The 18,696-nt window shown below is 43.4% G+C and overlaps 3 protein-coding genes across 4 annotated transcripts in view; all 3 read left to right on the forward strand.

The window, feature by feature from the left end:
- The window catches only part of LOC129726657 (uncharacterized), a 279,894-nt gene that overhangs the window by 28,391 nt on the left and 232,807 nt on the right, over positions 1–18,696 (forward strand). The window lies entirely within an intron of this gene.
- Positions 8,504–9,709, forward strand: LOC129728878 (uncharacterized). Its single transcript, XM_055687348.1, has one exon. The coding sequence runs from the start codon at positions 8,504–8,506 to the stop codon at positions 9,707–9,709; it is 1,206 nt and encodes a 401-aa protein (XP_055543323.1).
- On the forward strand, positions 9,755–13,963 carry LOC129728879 (uncharacterized). The gene is made up of 2 exons (XM_055687349.1): positions 9,755–12,668; positions 13,278–13,963. The coding sequence occupies exons 1-2, from the start codon at positions 9,755–9,757 to the stop codon at positions 13,961–13,963; spliced, it is 3,600 nt and encodes a 1,199-aa protein (XP_055543324.1).

Raw genomic sequence — 18,696 nt, forward strand, 5'->3', positions numbered from 1 at the left:
TCTTCTTCGCCCACACGCTTGACGAATGACTGTATCCTTGACTGTACCTCACTGAAAACTTCAGGTCCAATCACGTGGTCTTACTTAAATCATCAAGTGAAACTTGATGTGAGCTGAAAGTTAAAAATAACAAGTCACGTCTCACTGTTGGGAAAATAAAGCGCAGTGTAAGATATGATGATGGGCTTCCGAACGGCGGTGGCTCCCAACCGGGAGATTCTGGGCATAGTCTGTACTGTTTTGAAGCCCACACCCAGTCGATGTGAAGTGCTTCTTTGGGGTAGGGGAAATTGATTTTTCCGTTTTGTTTGCCCTCTATCATCGTGGATTATATCCCAAGGAACGTTTTCTTGGCGTTGCAAACAAGCTGGAAGCCACGGCGTGCCGTCCCTTATGCCTCCTGGAAACTAGAGTTGAACTCATATTGATATTTATCTGGAGAGCTTTTTCCGGTGTAGAACTACGCTGAGTGAGTACACTTGTAGCGAGTTTCCTTTGTTTAGATTTGTAGGTAGGATGTCTCTTCTTGATTTCGAGCGTATTATTATCGCTACATTGCACTACTTGATTTTAATGTGCTAGAAAACGTTCATGTATGTAAGTAATCATTGTGTAGTATTTTAGCGCTCTTAACATATGTATAACTTCTATTCGAGTAATGTTTGGATGAATAAAATTAAATGACATTCAAAGTACTAGTATGTCAAGATACGACTGTGTCTTTGATCACCAGACTTAACAGTTTTATCATTTTGCATGTTTTTTTTTTTCAAATGACACTTTAGAACATATTTCGATCTCTAATAAAAGAATTCTAAATTACTCAAAACTAATGCATGCACAATTTGCTAGTACTGCTCTATTTTGAAGTAGAATACTTCTCTCAGAAAGTTCGGCTACATAGGGATGTGAAATGAAAATCTAAAACCGAAAAAAAGTGAAAAATATGTCCAATTTCAAATGCTAATAAATCGGTTAGTATTCGATCGATTTTCTTCGTTCTTGTAGCAATAGATTGGAAATTCTTCTAAAATTCTTCCTAAAAGAAGATAATTGTAATTTTATTATTCACACTATTGTACTATTGAAAATAGTCAAGCCTTGTCAGAACGGAAAATTCGACCTCTGATTGGTCGTTATATGATGGTTCCCAAGCACGGTCGACAGAATCATATATCTTGCAATTGAAAACATGCTATTTGCCCAAAATTAGAGCCTGTTTCAGCCGAAGCCGCTCATAATAGTTCTAGACAGTGACAACAGCAGTCGTCCTTCCTTAGCAGCAGCACTAGCCCTGTGGTTGGTCTCCACGTCTCAGCGCGGTTCTTCTCAGCGTGTGTAGCCAGACTGCCATTATTGTCCCGTGTTGGGGCAGCATGAAGATTGCCATCAGGAAATCCAATTTTGAACATCAAAATGCCTTTTTCAAGGCAAATAAACAAGTTATTGAAAGTTAATAATTTTTGACAACGCAAGCAAGCATTCTGTGTTGGATCCTAGCAATTTAAATCTGTCGCCCCGTCTAATTAACTGAATGTGAAATATTTTCCACAGTGCATGTTGTCCGTGTATCTTATGTCGAATTCGTTTTTACGGCAGGACTATCCCGTCCCGGACTACGCTTTGCAGCTGAAAAAAATAAACACTTTCCGAGCAGTTGCAATGGTGTGCGTAATACCAGAGGTAACTGTTACTTTTGTTTTGGTCATTATCGCCAATGTCTTTTATCGCATTTGTGCTACTGTACGAAAAATTTGCCAATTTACTGAAAAATAACAAAATAAAATTCAACCTGATGGTTGACACGCGAAGAACGATAATCAAAGCAAACCGATTTTGACACATTTTTTTTTATTTTGACACATACGTGTGAATGTGTTGGTGTCTTCAAAACTACACTCTGTTTCTTGCTCGGACTGTCCGGGACAGAAAAAGGGTAGTCCGGGAAAATACGGCTAATGTAAAAAAAACAGTGATAGGACAAAGTGTAGTTCGCGGGGTAGCTACACCGCAAAAACAAAAACGACATTAATTCCCTTACTGTTAGGGCAGCTCAAAGGTTGCGATTAACAACCGATTTTGAACCGCAAAATGCCTTTTTCAAGGCAAATAAACAAAAAATTGAAGGTTAACAATTTTCTGGCATCAACACAAGCAGACATTCTGTGCGGGGTGCAATCAAATTCTGTTGTAGTTGTCTAATTTTTACTTTATTGAGTTAACCCCCCACTGTTGGGGCAGCGCAAAGGCTGTGATCAGCATAATCGATTTTGAATAACAAACTGCCCTGTTAGAACGCATTCACGAAAGCAGTTAGTTCGACTATGCTGAGCTAATATGAAGTCGATTCAATCAATCAGCATGAACAGAATTTCGTCGTCTCCCAGCTGCCAAGTTGCAACATGATGCAACACGCAACAGCAAGCAAACGTAATCACTTGATGTTATAAGCCGCAATACGGTTAGGGATGAATCGTTGCGTGTGTGAGAGTACCATCGGTGTTTATTCGCTGGACACAAAAATCAATTGCGAATTGTGGAATAATTCGTCTGAAGAACATTAGAGAATGGAAAAACTGAACTGAAAGGCGTGGCCTATTTCGTAGCACTATTCAACTATAAAAGAGTGTTTCAGGGAAATCTAGCTACATTCATTAGTCGGAAGGTGAGCTGGATGGACCGTCCACAACGTTGACAGCAGTAGCAGCAGATATCAGCACTCAGCAGTAACAGAGGATAGCAGCGGGTTGCGCCTGTAGCTGCCCTCAAATTAAACAAATCACTAGCCCTGTGGTTGGTCACCACGTCTCAGGCCTCTGCCATGCTGAACGCCAACGCGAGCGATCGGGTGAGATTTTTGCCGTACATCAGCCGGCACTCCCTTTAATGGAAAATTTGGATCATTTTGTTCAGAAGAATATTACTGTCGGTAATATTAGAGAGATGCGATTGCATTATATCCGATATGTAATTGAACAATTGTTCTTTTGAGGACAAATAAAACACTTAGTTTAAAGAGTTAATAGCTTTGGGTACCAGTAGCAGTATTGTAACAGCCTCAGCGGTAGGTGGAGCCAGTACTTTCCTGAGGCCGATGTTATAAGGGAAAATGGAAGCGGCACAGCGAAACAGTTCGGGTGTGCTTAGACGCGCGTCATTTTTCGTTGTTGATATTATTCCCCACATGAAACGACGCGCTTTCGTACGATAGCGGCGGTATTAGCGGTAGATGCAATTGCCAACACTTACTTTAGTAAAGCCGTGTCTAATTTCAATGCGAAAACACCTTTCTATTGTGTTGGGCGTGCGCATTAGACCTCTGCCAGGCTAAACGCGAAAAGCGGCGCGAACCGATTCGCCCGGCCGTAGGTTAATGTACAGCCGGCCGTAAGTAGAGCTGTGTAAAAGTATTCTACTTCAACCTTGCGGTCGTGGCTTTGCACACAACCCTCCTGTGATTTTTTCTAATACTGCCCTCGTCCTTCTGTGGTTTGGAGCATCTCGCTGTGTGTCTTTCAATCCGACGCAACTTTCAACCAAATCCATCGAAAGTTTATTGTCGCACCAAGCAGCACTATTCAACCTCATTTATTATTTTAATCGATCGAGAACCAGCAGCCGGAAACTGAATTTCATTTTTCACTACACTTGCAGAGGAATAAATTTTGTCGAGAGGTGAGATTAATCTAATTGAAGCTCATTAATTTCTGCTAGCAACTTGTTCCCGCCGGGACCCGTGACATTTGGCAAACAAATTATTAGCTTTATTTCGCAGATTGAATCGTTATTGTCTGTGATGTAATGGATAATTCGAGTTCTGTTATATGATATTAAACACGAACTGGTTGTCAACCATAATGGTGATCTCAAAATATGATGTTCTTTCATGGTATGTTAAAATTTCTCAGCCTGGGGTTCAAATAGGCACTTAAAATTTGACTGTGGAATAATAGACAAACTACATATTGCAAAATATATTTTCTGAACTGTTAGTGACTTTCTAGGCAAGTTTATTCAATTTCAATATGTTTTTCATTTCGAAATTCCAGATAGGTTTAAGTTGATGCATGAGCCATCATCAATCCGTCAAATCCCGGCTGGGGCGTTCTTCTGTGTCGAACAATGAGAAGACCTATATTTTCCATGATACAGCATAACCAGCTTTGGTACATTGAACAGTTCTAGTGAATCGAGCCTTGGTACACAATTGTGTAAGTTATTTGCATTAAGCAGGGAGAAATGTGCAGTCAGACTTCGATAGCATAAGTTTTTGCAAAGTAAGGAAATAAGAAAAATCTGCACACTATATAGGAGACTTGCAGATAGGATGTAGCTTTTCCCATGAAAATATTTGATGAAAGATTAGAAAAATATTTGTCTACCCCTCGTCCAGTACAGCAATAGAGCAAATCCACATACGAATGCTGTCCCGAGCAGAGTGTTATAACTATACCTACTTTATATTCTGATAATAATTATGTCAAACAGTGATCATATGTATGATATTGTAGAATTGTTGGCTAATTCAAATTAATGAACAATGAATTATATAATTCGCTTACCTCGAAGTTTTGTTTAGCATATTATATTTCCCTTAAATAGCAAAAAAATTCTCTGCCTGAAACTCAAGATTTGGGTTTGTTGATTAGGTGTCAAATTATAAATCAATGTTGCTTTTCATGCTTCTCGGTTGCGAAAGCAGAAAGCTCTGCATCCCGACGTCATATTTTACGACCTGGACCATCGTTTCTTGCCCGCGTTTTTCACCCCAGGGTTAGAGCTTTGCAAATAATAGTTCTGAGTGGGACGTGAGAAGTCAAAATTTCATTTCCATCCTCGCTTTCTCTGTGTAGAAATGTACTGGCCTCGCTTAGTATGATTTCTTTCGTTTGCATAACGCTAGCATTTTGGAAGAGGACAGTTGTGTATATGGGCCATAAAACTATTTTATACTTTCTAACAATGGCAGTCTGCTGTTCCATGGCATTTTTATGAGAAAAGTCGCTATGTTTTGCGATTGTTTGAGTCATGAATCGAAAAATCAGTGTTAAATTACTATGAAATAATGTTGAAAATAGTTTATTTTGAGAGAGCATCTAAAACATAAAAGCTCACTCTACACTTCCCATAAAATGGAAGCCTCGTGATTTATATACTACTTACATAGATTATTTACGAATCTTGTGATTGTGACTCAACTTGAATGAAACTTTGTGCGTGTCTCGGTCCAAAGTTATTTTTGAGGAGAAAGATCAAAGCGATAAATGTACGGTACACACTTCTGTGCCTACATTCTCTCTAGCGTCATAACGATAAACTTGTCAAGATCGTATATCGTATTTTGAGTTTTCTCACGATATGCTTTCATGGGGAATGAAATCACATGCAAATTAAATGCACCCCTTTTCACTTCCGCACAGACAATACCGGTTTTATGATTGGTAGTCACGGAACTTGTCAGGATCTGCTGCACATAATCGCAAGTCCTTTCCATGCTTGTTATAATTCCATATCCCGAAAGATCCGAGTAGCAAGTATAGGCAGTATTCCACAGTTGGAGGAGCTTTAGCAAAAATTACGATGCCGGTGAGATGGTAAATTTCGTCATATTTTGCTTGATAAAGTGAAAGTCACGTACCTCTCCCCACTTCACCGTGATTTTTTCATTCACATGTTTTTCAACCACGACACAAAACCAGTAAAATTTCTCCGCTCGCTTGACAAATGAACCCACAGGCAGATTTAAGGGATGCATTTTATATGTAGGGATGCGCGTCATTGTGTTACCGTTTATCATTTGTAACGCAGTATCAGTCCGCGATGGAATAAATATTTTATAAGAAAATCATGAAAACCGAAATGAGAATATCATTCACATAGGTATGTAGCTTAGAATAAACTTAAATTATGAATAATTTTATCTGGAATTTATGATGGAAAATTTTTGGTTTCTTTTTCGCGGTTTTTTGTCAAATTGGCAAAGCAAAATTCTGTTTCAACTGGTAAAGCAATTTTATTGTAATGCACGCAAGTGTTGGTCTTACAATTTCAAGCGTACACACACCCTCTTGTCGGAAGTTGAAATAAGAAATCAGAATTTTATGGAATTGTCTATGAGTTATACCTTTATAATAGAATCCATATAATTTAAAATCAACCAATCAAATTATGGACATTTGGAAATATAAACTTTTTAACACTTGATTTAGACTTTGACCTCGCTACTGTTTTAATCTCCTGGTGACACATCCCTTAGGGTTATACCTGCGTCACAATGTTACGCCAGTGCACTCTGTCCACGGCAGCATGTCTCCAGTTTTTTGAGCGTTCAACACTTGCAAGATCATTCTCCATTTTGATAAACTACCTAACTCGCTGCGCGCCTCTACGGCTCATACTGGCCGAATCTAAAAAGAACACCATTTTTGAGGGATTGGTGTCCGGCATTCTCACAACATATTTCGCCCATTGCATTGTACCCTTCCAATTTCAGCGAGTTTCTGAATACTGGGTTCACCGTAGAGCTGCTCCAGCTCGTGATTCATCGTTCGTCTTCATACCATTCTCACATACGCCGAAGATAGTCCTAAGCATGCGTCGTTCGAAAACGGCCAGCACTTGAAAGTTCTTTATCGAGTATTGTCCATGTTTCATGCCCGTAGGAACTTCTTTCGGAACAAGAGCAACGTTTACCTCAAGGTATTATGAAGTCCGCAGTAGGCACGGCTACCAGTTACAATACGTCTGCGGATTTCTCTTCTGCAGTTGTTGTCTGACATTACCAATGATTCGAGGCACACAAATTCGTTTACCACCTCGAATTCATTTTCGTCGACTGCTGCGCAAATGAATATGCGCGTCGTTTTTTCTCGGTTCATTCGGTTCTTCCTGCTAGCAGATACTCGGTCTTCGAACGTATTAACCTTCTTACTTACCTTACCAATCAGTTCCAGGCCGAAGTGTCCCTTGCCGTTCAAAAAAGTCCTTTCCATTCAATTCGGTCAATTCGGAGGCCCCGCATCTGATCAGTGTTTTGTAGATGGTCTACTTCGTGCGACAGTAGATTTTATTCGAACGGAGCGTTCTTCAGAGTCCAAAGTAGGCACGACTTACTGCCATAAGGCGTCAATGAATTTCTCTGCTGGTGTCGTTGTCAGCAGTTACTTGTTGTTAGCACCACTTTCAGAGGGTCTGATGATTGTTTATTGAGGAGAGACAGTGAAAGATGGTCTGGGAGACAATTTTGTAGAATCGTGATCGATTGCTAGCTCTCACATTCCAACTTGTTGCCCTTCCTGTATATTGGGTATATTACTCCTGTTGGGGCCATCATACTGGCAACCACACGTGATCCACAAACACGATAAGTTTTATCTCCCACTTACACCCCCGTATAGCCTTATCACTATTTCACTTGATCCCGATCGTTATCGTAGGTAGAATTCGGGTACGATCGGCTTATTGAACTCACCACTAAGACTTACTATCGTCCAGTATAGCAAGAAATAGTCAGTAGCGAATAAACCTTACACGAAACCAGTTCACTTTTTATCATTGTGCCTAATAAAATAGTCGGAACTATATTTCGTTTTCTAAGTTAAAACTTGTTGTAGTATTTTATCCACCGAAAGTCAGCACGGTTTCACATATTTGGCGCGTATGATATTATACTGCCAGATCGGCAGAATTGGCGCAATACGCGCAATCGGAGATAGTGCGAAATAGTGATCAAGATACGGCTAGATCCCTGAATTAGCCGGCTCTTCCCTTCCACGGTCCCCCAGGTAGTTTCTCGAAAATTTTTTGGTCCTTCGAGCCGGATTGTGTGGACCGGAGGACCGTTGGAAGGTGTGCCACGTGTTGGTACAGTGAACTATAGTGAACAATAGAACAACAGTAGTAAAAGTGAACATTCGCCATCGTGGAAAGAGTGGCTTCAGCGGTTGGACCCGCCATTATGGAATTGGTCGCCATCGCGATTGATAGCGTCAGCACGTGGAAGTCCCGGTAGTCAGCCGGAAATTCGCGGCACGTTGGAGCAGATTTCATCATAATTTCTACGGCGGCGGCGCTTAACGATCGGATCCCGACGAAATTCACGAAATTTGGAGAATAAACGGGAAAGTACTTTGCATGAAAAGCATGTGGTGCATGATTGATTATTAAATATAAGAATAAAAATGGTTGATATATATCTTTGATTGCATGCGATATATGGGTCCCTGAGTTCGATTGACGATTGGTCTTGGTTTCCGCTGATTCTCCGTGATTGTGTTTCGCTTGGTTGGTTCCCCTCGCTGGGTCAATTTTCCGATTTGGTCTGTCTCTGTCAAACGCGGACGTAAGAAACCGCGACGTTGTCAAGGTGAAAGAAAGTGATCTTTAAGATATAAATTTAATCAAAATTCGTAGAATTTATAAACATTGACTGCAGTGAAAAGTGGTTGAAAATCAATTAAAATAATTGGATAATAAAGTGGTTCGAGAGTGATTAAAAATAATAATGTCTGGTGACCTGAAGGATCTCAAGTCGCAGCAACAGCAGATTCGGAGTACATTCGATGGTGTGAAGCAGTTCATTCAGAAATTCAAACGAGAGAAGCATGAGTCTCAGATAGAAACCAGGTTGGAGATGTTGGAAGCTGCCATGAAGAAACTATATTCCGTTCGACGCAAGATGGACATTCTGCTGGAAGAAGGGGATGAGAGAGATAGCGCTGACTCAAAAGAAGCTCCAGAGAGTCTTCAAGCTCGACTTACCATGCTCGCTGAAAAGCGGGATGCGGAAAGTGTTGCCATCATACAGGCAGCCGAATTAAAATCGGCATTGCAACTTCTTGTAGCTAAACCGGTGGGAGAGACACTCATTCAACAACCTCCCGCATTAGCACCGGCTGTGCAAGGTGCCTCGTCGAAGGTGAAGCTGCTAGAAATTAAACTGCCTACGTTTGGTGGCCGAATTCGTGAGTGGGTCACGTTTCGGGATATGTTTCAGAGTCTCATACATCGCAACGATCAGCTGACCGACATAGATAAATTTACATATCTTCGCTCGTCTCTTGTGGGTGAAGCTCTTCAAGAAATCGGAACAATTGAGATATCAGCTGCGAATTATCAAATTGCTTGGGATCTCCTTCAGAAACGCTTCGAGAACAAAAAGCTTATCGTTAAAGCCCATTTAGATGCTTTATTTGCTGAGGAGCCGATTAAAAGAGAGAGCTACGATGCTCTGAGTCATCTCATTAGTGAGTACGATCGAAACTTACAAATGCTGAATAAGATTGGCGAAGATACATCGAACTGGGGTACGATACTCGTATATATGATTTGCTGTCGGCTAGACTCAGCAACCTTACGACATTGGGAGTCTCATCATAGTTCGAAGGAGGTTCCCACTTACGATGAACTGATCGAGTTTTTGCGAAACCAGTGTAGCGTCCTGCAATCTATTGCACCGACAAAATCCCAATTTGAGATTAGACGATCCGAACATACGGTTAGCCACACTCAAACATCAGTGCAATCTAATGGTCGTTGTCCATTTTGTGGAGATGGTATGCACTCAGCATTTAAATGTCAACGGTTCCTGAAATTGAAGGTTGCGGAACGGTACGAGAAGGTGAAGCGTTGCGGTTTATGTTTAAATTGTTTGTCTCCATCGCACTTGGTTCGGTTCTGCACAAAGGGTTTCTGTAACCACTGCAAGTAGAAACATCACACGCTTCTACACAATGGACCAACAAACGGTGGAGCAATGACAACGTCATCGTCGATGAGCAATTCGAACGTCTCTAACGCGCAGAGCAGACCGCCAACCGCGAACACTTCACACATGCAGACACAGCACCAGACCACATCCACACCCTTCACGAATTCACTCCCAATCGCACACACAAACATGCAATGCACCAACCACCCACCACATATTGCAAAGCGTACACCCGTAGATTACAGCAATGCTTTATCCGTAAATATTTACACGCCATCACGTCAAGTTTTGTTATCAACCGCTGTAGTGCGTGTTTTAGATTCTTATGGCAATGTTCAATTTGCTCGAGCATTTTTGGACTCTTGTTCGGAGTACTGTTTCATAACCACGAGCCTATACCAAAAACTTAAGCTGGCAGAGGCAGCCAGTTACTTATCCGTAGCCGGAATAGGAGGTTCAGTGGTCAAATCGACGAAAGTAGTAGAAGCTGTAATTGCGCCAAGATCGGTGAGCATTTCTACGTACAACGAAACTGTTCGCCTGCATGTACTGTCGAAACTTACTTCTGTACTCCCGATACAACCTGTCAACATACAGCAGTTGGCCATTCCAAATGATGTTACGCTCGCGGATCCTTGCTTCAATAAGCCTGGTCCAATCGACATGATCATCGGTGCAGAACTATATTACGATTTGCTAGTCGACGGAAGGATGAAGTTGTCGGAAGATGGACCCACACTGCAGCAAACCGTGTTTGGCTGGGTAGTTTCTGGACGAGTTCCTGGTAGGCCAGTTAGCGGTGCTAAGACCCATTCTCATTCGTGCGCTACGGCCGACATTCGCGACTTATTAGCACGATTCTGGGAACTTGAGTCCTGTCACAGCAAAAGCACGTACTCTCCGGAGGAATCGGCGTGCGAAGATTTATTTGCCCGAGCAACAACACGGGATGAAGATGGGAAATATGTGGTGACCCTTCCAAAAAAGGACTATCTCCTGAAGCAGCTTGGAGAATCCAAATCAATAGCACTGAAGCGTTTCCTAGGGCTAGAGAAACGATTCGAGTTAAAGCCAGAATGGAAGGCTCAGTATAAGGACTTCATTGACGAATATTTGAAGCTGGGACACATGAGACCTGCCTCAGAGGAAGCCGAACCCTCCCCAGCATATTATCTGCCGCACCACGCGGTTATCAAACCCGATAGTTTCACAACCAAGTTGAGGGCCGTTTTTAATGCCTCCTGCAAAACCTCTACTGGTATTCCATTGAATGACGCACTGATGGTTGGGCCAGTAGTGCAGGAGGATTTGCTTTCAATTTCCATTCGTTTTCGCTTTCACCGAATCGCTGTAGTAGCAGATGTGGAAAAAAAGTACCGCATGGTGAAGGTACACCCACACGATCAACACTTGCAACGCATTTTGTGGCGCAATACCCCCGATGAGCCGATTGGGACGTACGAGCTAACTACGGTCACTTATGGAACCGCTTCCGCACCGTACTTAGCAACTAGATGTTTGGCGCAGTTGGGCAGTGAAGGAGCAGCTACGCATCAGCGAGCGGCGAAGGCATTAAAAGAGGACTTTTACGTCGACGACATGTTGACCGGCGCAGACAGTATTGAAGACGGCAAACTCTTGATTCGCGAAATGAGAGAATTGACAGACTCAAGAGGATTCAGCTTGCGGAAGTGGGCTTCTAATGAACGTGGGTTGTTGGCCGAGCTTCCAAATCATTTGCTTGACGAACGAATCATGCTGGAGCTAGATTTGTCCAGCTCTCACGTAAAAACCTTGGGATTGCTCTGGGAACCGAGGTCTGATAGTTTCCTGTTTCGTTCTCCCAACTGGAACAGCAACCCCTCAATCACAAAACGAATAGTTTTGGCTGACGCTGCCCGGCTGTTTGACCCTCTTGGTCTGATTGGTCCAGTCGTCGCGCAGGCCAAAATATTCTTGCAGCAACTTTGGAAACAAAAAACTGATTGGGACGACCCGTTGAGCGAAGACTTACAGAATTACTGGCTAGAATACCGCAGAAATTTGATGACGCTCGATTCCTTCTCCATACCTCGTTGGACCGGAAATAGCCTTACGAAGACGGAGTTGGAAATTCATGGCTTTTGTGATGCATCGGAAGCCGCTTATGGTGCATGTATCTATCTCAGAAGCACATCGGTTGACGGAACAATAACGACTCGCCTCGTCACGTCAAAATCAAAGGTTGCTCCGCTAGAAGACTTAAGCCGAAAAAAGAAGAAGCAATCCATTCCGAGACTGGAATTGTCGTCAGCTCTAATTTTGAGTCACCTATACGAGAAGATTTGTAACAGCATTCAATCACCGATCACGTCATATTTTTGGACGGACTCCATGATAGTGAAATGTTGGCTCGCCTCACTCCCGTCTCGATGGCAAATCTTCGTAGCAAATCGAGTCTCGGAGATTCAGCACATAACTAAAAACGGTATTTGGAATCACGTCTCTGGGGCAGAAAACCCAGCAGACATCATTTCACGGGGAATGACACCCGCTCAGCTTCTGTATCTACCGCTATGGTTTGAAGGTCCGAAATGGCTTTCTTACGATCGGTCTGCTTGGCCAAAAGGGTCAGATATGTTACCAGATGTAGATGCTACGATCCTTGAAGTAAAATCGGTGATATCGTTAACAGCGTGCATGAGACCCACAAATGAATTGTTCTCTCTACGATCGTCTTTTCACAATCTGGTTCATCTAACTGCGTGGAGTAGTCGGTTCGCGTATAACGCTAAGCGCTGCAATCGGGCAAGCAGACGGAGCGGACCATTATCGATTGCAGAATGTAACGACGCAATAACGATTTTAGTTCGATTGGCACAGCAGGAAAGCTTTCCGGAAGAAATTTCAGATCTCTCCAAAGGTCGACAAGTTCGATCATCATCCGTTCTTCTCGCACATGATCCACAATTGATAGAAGGTATATTGCGTATTGGAGGGCGACTTGCCAATGCTCCGATTTCGGACACTCGGAAGCATCCTATGATTCTACACCATAAGCATGTACTCACCAGAATAATTTTTGACCATTATCATCGCAAACTTTTCCACGCTGGCCAGCAATTGCTTATAGCCTCTGTCCGAGAGAAGTTCTGGCCTACTCGAGCTCGCGACATCGCACGCAAAGTAATTCACGAGTGTGTGCAATGCTTTCGAGCCAAACCCAAACTGCATGAACAAATAATGGCAGATTTACCATCCGTTCGTGTCACACCGGCAGCTGTTTTCTTGAACGTTGGGGTAGATCTGTGCGGTCCATTTTACATGCGGTATCCAGTTCGGCGCAGCGTTCCTGTTAAATGCTTCATTGCAATTTTTGTCTGTCTCGTAAGTACGAGCAAGGCTATTCATATAGAGTTAGTAGCAGATTTATCCACTCAGACATTTTTGGCAGCATTTCGGAGATTTGTGGCGATCAGGGGCAAACCATCTCTGGTGATGTGCGACAACGCTACTAATTTTGTTGGAGCGGACCGCGAGCTCAAATAGCTCCGTCAACAACTTAATGATCAACAATTTCAATATGAAGTGATAGCAGCAGCAAAAGATGATGATATCGAATTCAAGTTTATACCGGCTCGCTCCCCCAACTTTGGTGGGTTGTGGGAGGCGGCGGCAAAATCTTTCAAAGGTCATTTTCGACGAACGATCGGCATCAATCCGCTAACGTACGACGAGCTTAACACCACTATTCACCAAGTAGCAGCTATTTTAAAATCGCGACCATTAACTCCACTTAGTAACGACCCACACGACTACACCGCACTTACACCAGGGCATTTTTTGGTCGGTAGACCACTAACAGCTATACCGGAACCTAATCTAATAGACATTCCGGAAAATCGGCTGTCAAGTTGGCAACGAAGTCAGGTATACGTGCAGCGACTTTGGAAAAGGTCGAAAACGGAGTATCTGTCTAATCTGCAAGGTAGAACTAAATGGACCAAGAAGCGAGACAACATACAAATTGGTACGATGGTGATTGTCAAAGAGGACAATCTTCCTCCTCAGAAATGGCGATTAGGTCGCGTAGCGAAGGTTTTCTACGGCACCGATGGCAATGTCCGTGTCGTGACAGTCCGAACCAAGGACGGGCTGTTCACTAGGGGCATAGCAAAAATCTGCGTGATGCCTATTCTAGACAACAGTCAATATTCTCAAGGAGAGAATTTATTCACTTCCAACGAGGTGCTTCGGCGCCGCGGGGGCCTCTAAACAGAGCGCTCCCGCAGTCCAGTTAAGTTATTTGTTTATAATGAATTTCAAAAATGCCTAAGGAATGTTTTATCCCCCATAGTCATCATCGTGTGCGTCCCCTTTCAGGACGCAATTCGGAAACGCTCATCGGAGTCGTCTAGCTCATCATAGATTCCTTTCGTCAATCACTTGGTTTTGGTCTTCAGTTACTGCATGTCCACGGTTTAGGTGCATGGTCCTAGTCAGGAAAAGAGCATGTTTTCGTTTTTCGAGCATCCCACCATAGTCTCATCACAAAATATCATGCATTCATCGTAGAGCTGCGTCATCCATTTAGCAACTTCACCAAGCAATGGGCCCATTGCTTGGCAGCTACGGTCTGCACGATCGGTCGGCGGTATCGGTTTGGCCAACCTCACTGGCACCTTTCAACAGCACGATCGCAGCATAGAAAAGACAACGAGGCAGCATGAGTAATTCATCCACTTTCGGTCGACATACCTGTCGATATTATCGGTGCTTAGGCGCCTGTGGAGGCCAGGGGGCCTCCACTCCAGGCGAGTTCTGTAACAATTCATAAATTCAATGTAAAAAGCACACTATCTTTTGTAGAATCGTTCAACCAGCATGCAACCGTGGAACAGGGATCCATTCTAAGACAACTACGTGCAGCCCAGGTGCACTCAGATCAGTATCGTAGTTCATAGTAGTTCATCGTAGTTCATCGTAGTTTATCGTAGTACAACCCAAACAACAACATCGTAATAACCGCAGGAGTTCAGGGGATACCCAGCAACAGTCACTGCTATCCGAAAATGTTCCTGATCAACCGATGCCGTATGCAACGGCATAGATGCAGGCGACCCCGCATGCTGCAGTCTAATGTAATCTCCAATCACCGAGTACTTCGGCAACCAGAGACACAAACAACCAACGATAGAAATATACCCTTCTGACTAATACTTTAAATAATGGATAGCATACTATGAACAATTATATACTGTAAATTAGAAATAGAAGGCTAAGTAGATAGATAGGTTTTAGTTGGAATCCATCAGATTCCAAGGCGGGCGGTATGTTGGGGCCATCATACTGGCAACCACACGTGATCCACAAACACGATAAGTTTTATCTCCCACTTACACCCCCGTATAGCCTTATCACTATTTCACTTGATCCCGATCGTTATCGTAGGTAGAATTCGGGTACGATCGGCTTATTGAACTCACCACTAAGACTTACTATCGTCCAGTATAGCAAGAAATAGTCAGTAGCGAATAAACCTTACACGAAACCAGTTCACTTTTTTCATTGTGCCTAATAAAATAGTCGGAACTATATTTCGTTTTCTAAGTTAAAACTTGTTGTAGTATTTTATCCACCGAAAGTCAGCACGGCTTCACATATTCGGCGCGTGTGATATTATACTGCCAGATCGGCAGAATTGGCGCAATACGCGCAATCGGAGATAGTGCGAAATAGTGATCAAGATACGGCTAGATCCCTGAATTAGCCGGCTCTTCCCTTCCACGGTCCCCCAGGTAGTTTCTCGAACAACTCCCTACCAATCGGGAAACTTTGGTCGTATGTTGACTGGAAAGGGTTATCGTAAGCGGCTGTCCTTATGTTAGGGGCAGCGTACAACAACATTGATCATTATCTCGTCGTTTGTAGGATCCGCGCACGGTTGTCGAACGTGCTGAAATCTCGCACAGAGGAAAGATGCGTTTCAACATACTGCGGTTGAAGGCTGATGGCGCAGAACAGCAGGAGCGACAAGAAGACATAAATGGGCTGTGTAGTAGTATTCACGGTACCATTGAAACGACTGCAAGATAGATGGTCGGCACGACTCGTGGAAGACAGCCTAACGGCTGGTTTGATGTCGAGTGCCAGAGAGTGTTGGACGAGAAGAACCATGCCAGGAGCCGCATGCTCACTGCGGCTTCGCGTTAGAATAGAGAGATACAGGGAGGCTAGAGCTGCAGAAAATAGAGTCCACCGTCGGAAGAAGCGTGAGCACGAGGAGCAGGTGCTCGCCAGCGCACAGGAAATTTTTTCTAGGAACGATGCACGGGGCTTCTATAGAATAGTCAACAGAGTCCGAAGTAGAAATTGTCCTGCGCCGGTCATGTGTAATGACATGAACGGAAACTTGCTTACGGATAAGCCGACGGTTGCAGCCAGGTGGAAGGAGCATTTTCAGGCGCTATTGAACGGTGAGGGGCAGGAGGAGCGAAGGATGAACAGGATGAGGATTATCAGTGACGAACAACCTGTGGAGCCACCAACACAGGCGGAGGCAAGGCTGCTGGGATGGAAGGTATCCCGGCCGAACTTCTGAAAACGAGAAACGAACGGCTGTACTATGCGATCCATCAGACCATGCGTGCGGATAGTTCACGAGACATCAGTCGCGTTCGTGATGTAGATGGACTGAAGCAGGGTAATGCGCTCTCTAATCTACTGTTCAACATCGCCCTTGAAGGTGCAGTACAAAAAGGCAAACGTGCAAAGAAACGGTCCGATCATCACAAAATCTCTCATACTTCTTGGGTTTGAGGACGACATTGACCGTAGGGCCGTGGAGGAGGCCTTCAGGCCTTTTAAGGAGGAAGCAGCGAGGGTGGGACTTAGCATAAACTCGGCCAAAACAAAGTACATGGTTCCTGGCTGAGAGAGTGAGACGTCCGGAGGTGCTGAAGTGGAGATTGATGGGGAATGATTTGAAGTGGTTGATGAATTTGTTTATCTTGGTACGCTCGTGCATGTGACAACAATATGAACCGTGAAAAGGAACGACGAGTTGTAGCTGCGAACAGGGCCTTCTTTGGACTACGTAACCAGCTGAGGTCCCGTAGTTTGCAAATTCGCACAAAACTAGCGATAAGTATAAGTCAATGAACCTCCCGGTGGCCCTTTACGGACATGCAGCATGGACGATATACAAACATGCTGATATAGTGAAGATAATACAGCGTGGCAGGCTTCAGTGGGCTGGACATGTAGCCAGAATACCAGAGAGCCGTCAAAACAGGGAACTAGAAAGAGGTCGTCGACGTCGTGGTAGGCCTCGCACCCGGTGGATGTGCGCGGTGGAAGAAGATGCATGATCTGCTGGTGTACGAGGTGACTGGAGAACGGCTGCCTAAAATAGAAAAAGAGACATTTGTTTGCAGCACAAAGCCTGAGCGGGATGCGCTAAGTTGTAGTTAACGCGTGATTTTTGAGAATGATGAAGCTGTTTCATTTCCTCACACTCCAGCTCTTTGATGCGGTGCTTTCTGTTCTGGAAGTCACTCCAGGTCGTTTTTTGATGCATTTTTCAGAAAATAGTGGTCAGAATCAACTTTTCCACCACGGTTGACCCGGCAGTCGTTAATATTTGAGAAGTGCCTTCTGCCAATCAAAAAGTAATTGATTTGTTATTTGGCAAGGTGTTCTGATAGGCTATGCTGGAAGAAGGTACTACGTGAAGCTCTGGCGTATTGAAAATTGACAAAATTTTGCCTGTCTCAATCATTTTGTCTACCCCCTGTATGTTCTTGGAAGCGGCGAAGTCAAGCCTGTGCTCGCTGAACTTCCCAATAACCGGTCTGAACTCCTCCTTCTGTCCTATCTGAGCGTTGGGACTCTCGTTAACGGTTTTGACGTCATTTTTGGGCAGCCTCTTTATACATATGCATCTATACTACTCTCCAGCATACCAGCATACCTAGTAGCGCTACAATGTTGTCCCTTTGTCTCCCCTGACAGCCATCGTGAAAGCATTGTTTATAGTTCCACGCTGGCACCAGGGTGTTGATCAGCCGTCCCTAACATGAAGAACAGACGTTGTTTTGGGCCGCACCTTTTTAATGAACAGACGCTCGAGTTGGCGAAGCATTTACTCTGCCGCCTAAAGATAATGTACCAATGTTCGCGTCACAAACTTTCAGACACTGTCAGATTGACAATTGGTTAGGATACACCAATCAGCTGTGCCCATTGGACTGGGACACGGTTATATGGGAAAAAAGCGATGGTGTTATTTTTTCGTTCCCATGCACTTCGTGTTCCTTATGGATCCTATAACAACTGTGTAACTTTTCAGATCGATCGGTGAAACGCCCGATTTGCGCCCGATTTTTAAAGTTCACATACGATTTTATATGGTAAAATTTCTTTTTTTTTCAAAACTCATTCTATATAAATTTCCAGTTGGGTCCTAAAAATATATCGATACATGATATTTGTATGAAATTTTCCTGGAAATAACGCTTCTGAAGACCGTAAGGCGCTACGATGCTTGTAGAAACAGCTATTCACCTCAAACTGATTGAATGTCTGACGGACGGCTCACCATTGAATTTTACTAGCAATACTGCTGCAGCATGCTGCTGTTGCAAATTCAACCATGTGATGAGAAATGATGTCGCTTAAATTTATCTTGGAGGCTCCCCCGAAGATACTATGAGCAAAAATCACACTTTTAAAATTATTTCCACGCGAAATTATTTCTCACACTTAAGCAAGTTTGCAATAGCAGAATGCTGTAGCAGCGTTGCTGGAAAATTTCAATTGTGAGCCGTCCATCAGACATTCAATCAGTTTGGGGTAAATAGCTGTTTCAACAAGCATCGTAGCGTCTTACGGTCTTCAGAAGAGTTTTTCCCAGGAAAATTTCCTACAAATATCATGTATCGATATATTTTTAGGACCCAACTGGGAATTTCTAGAAAATAAGTTTTATTATTTTATTATATCGCATT

Source organism: Wyeomyia smithii, chromosome 3 (genome assembly GCF_029784165.1).
Source record: "Wyeomyia smithii strain HCP4-BCI-WySm-NY-G18 chromosome 3, ASM2978416v1, whole genome shotgun sequence".
Lineage (NCBI taxonomy): Eukaryota > Metazoa > Arthropoda > Insecta > Diptera > Culicidae > Wyeomyia > Wyeomyia smithii.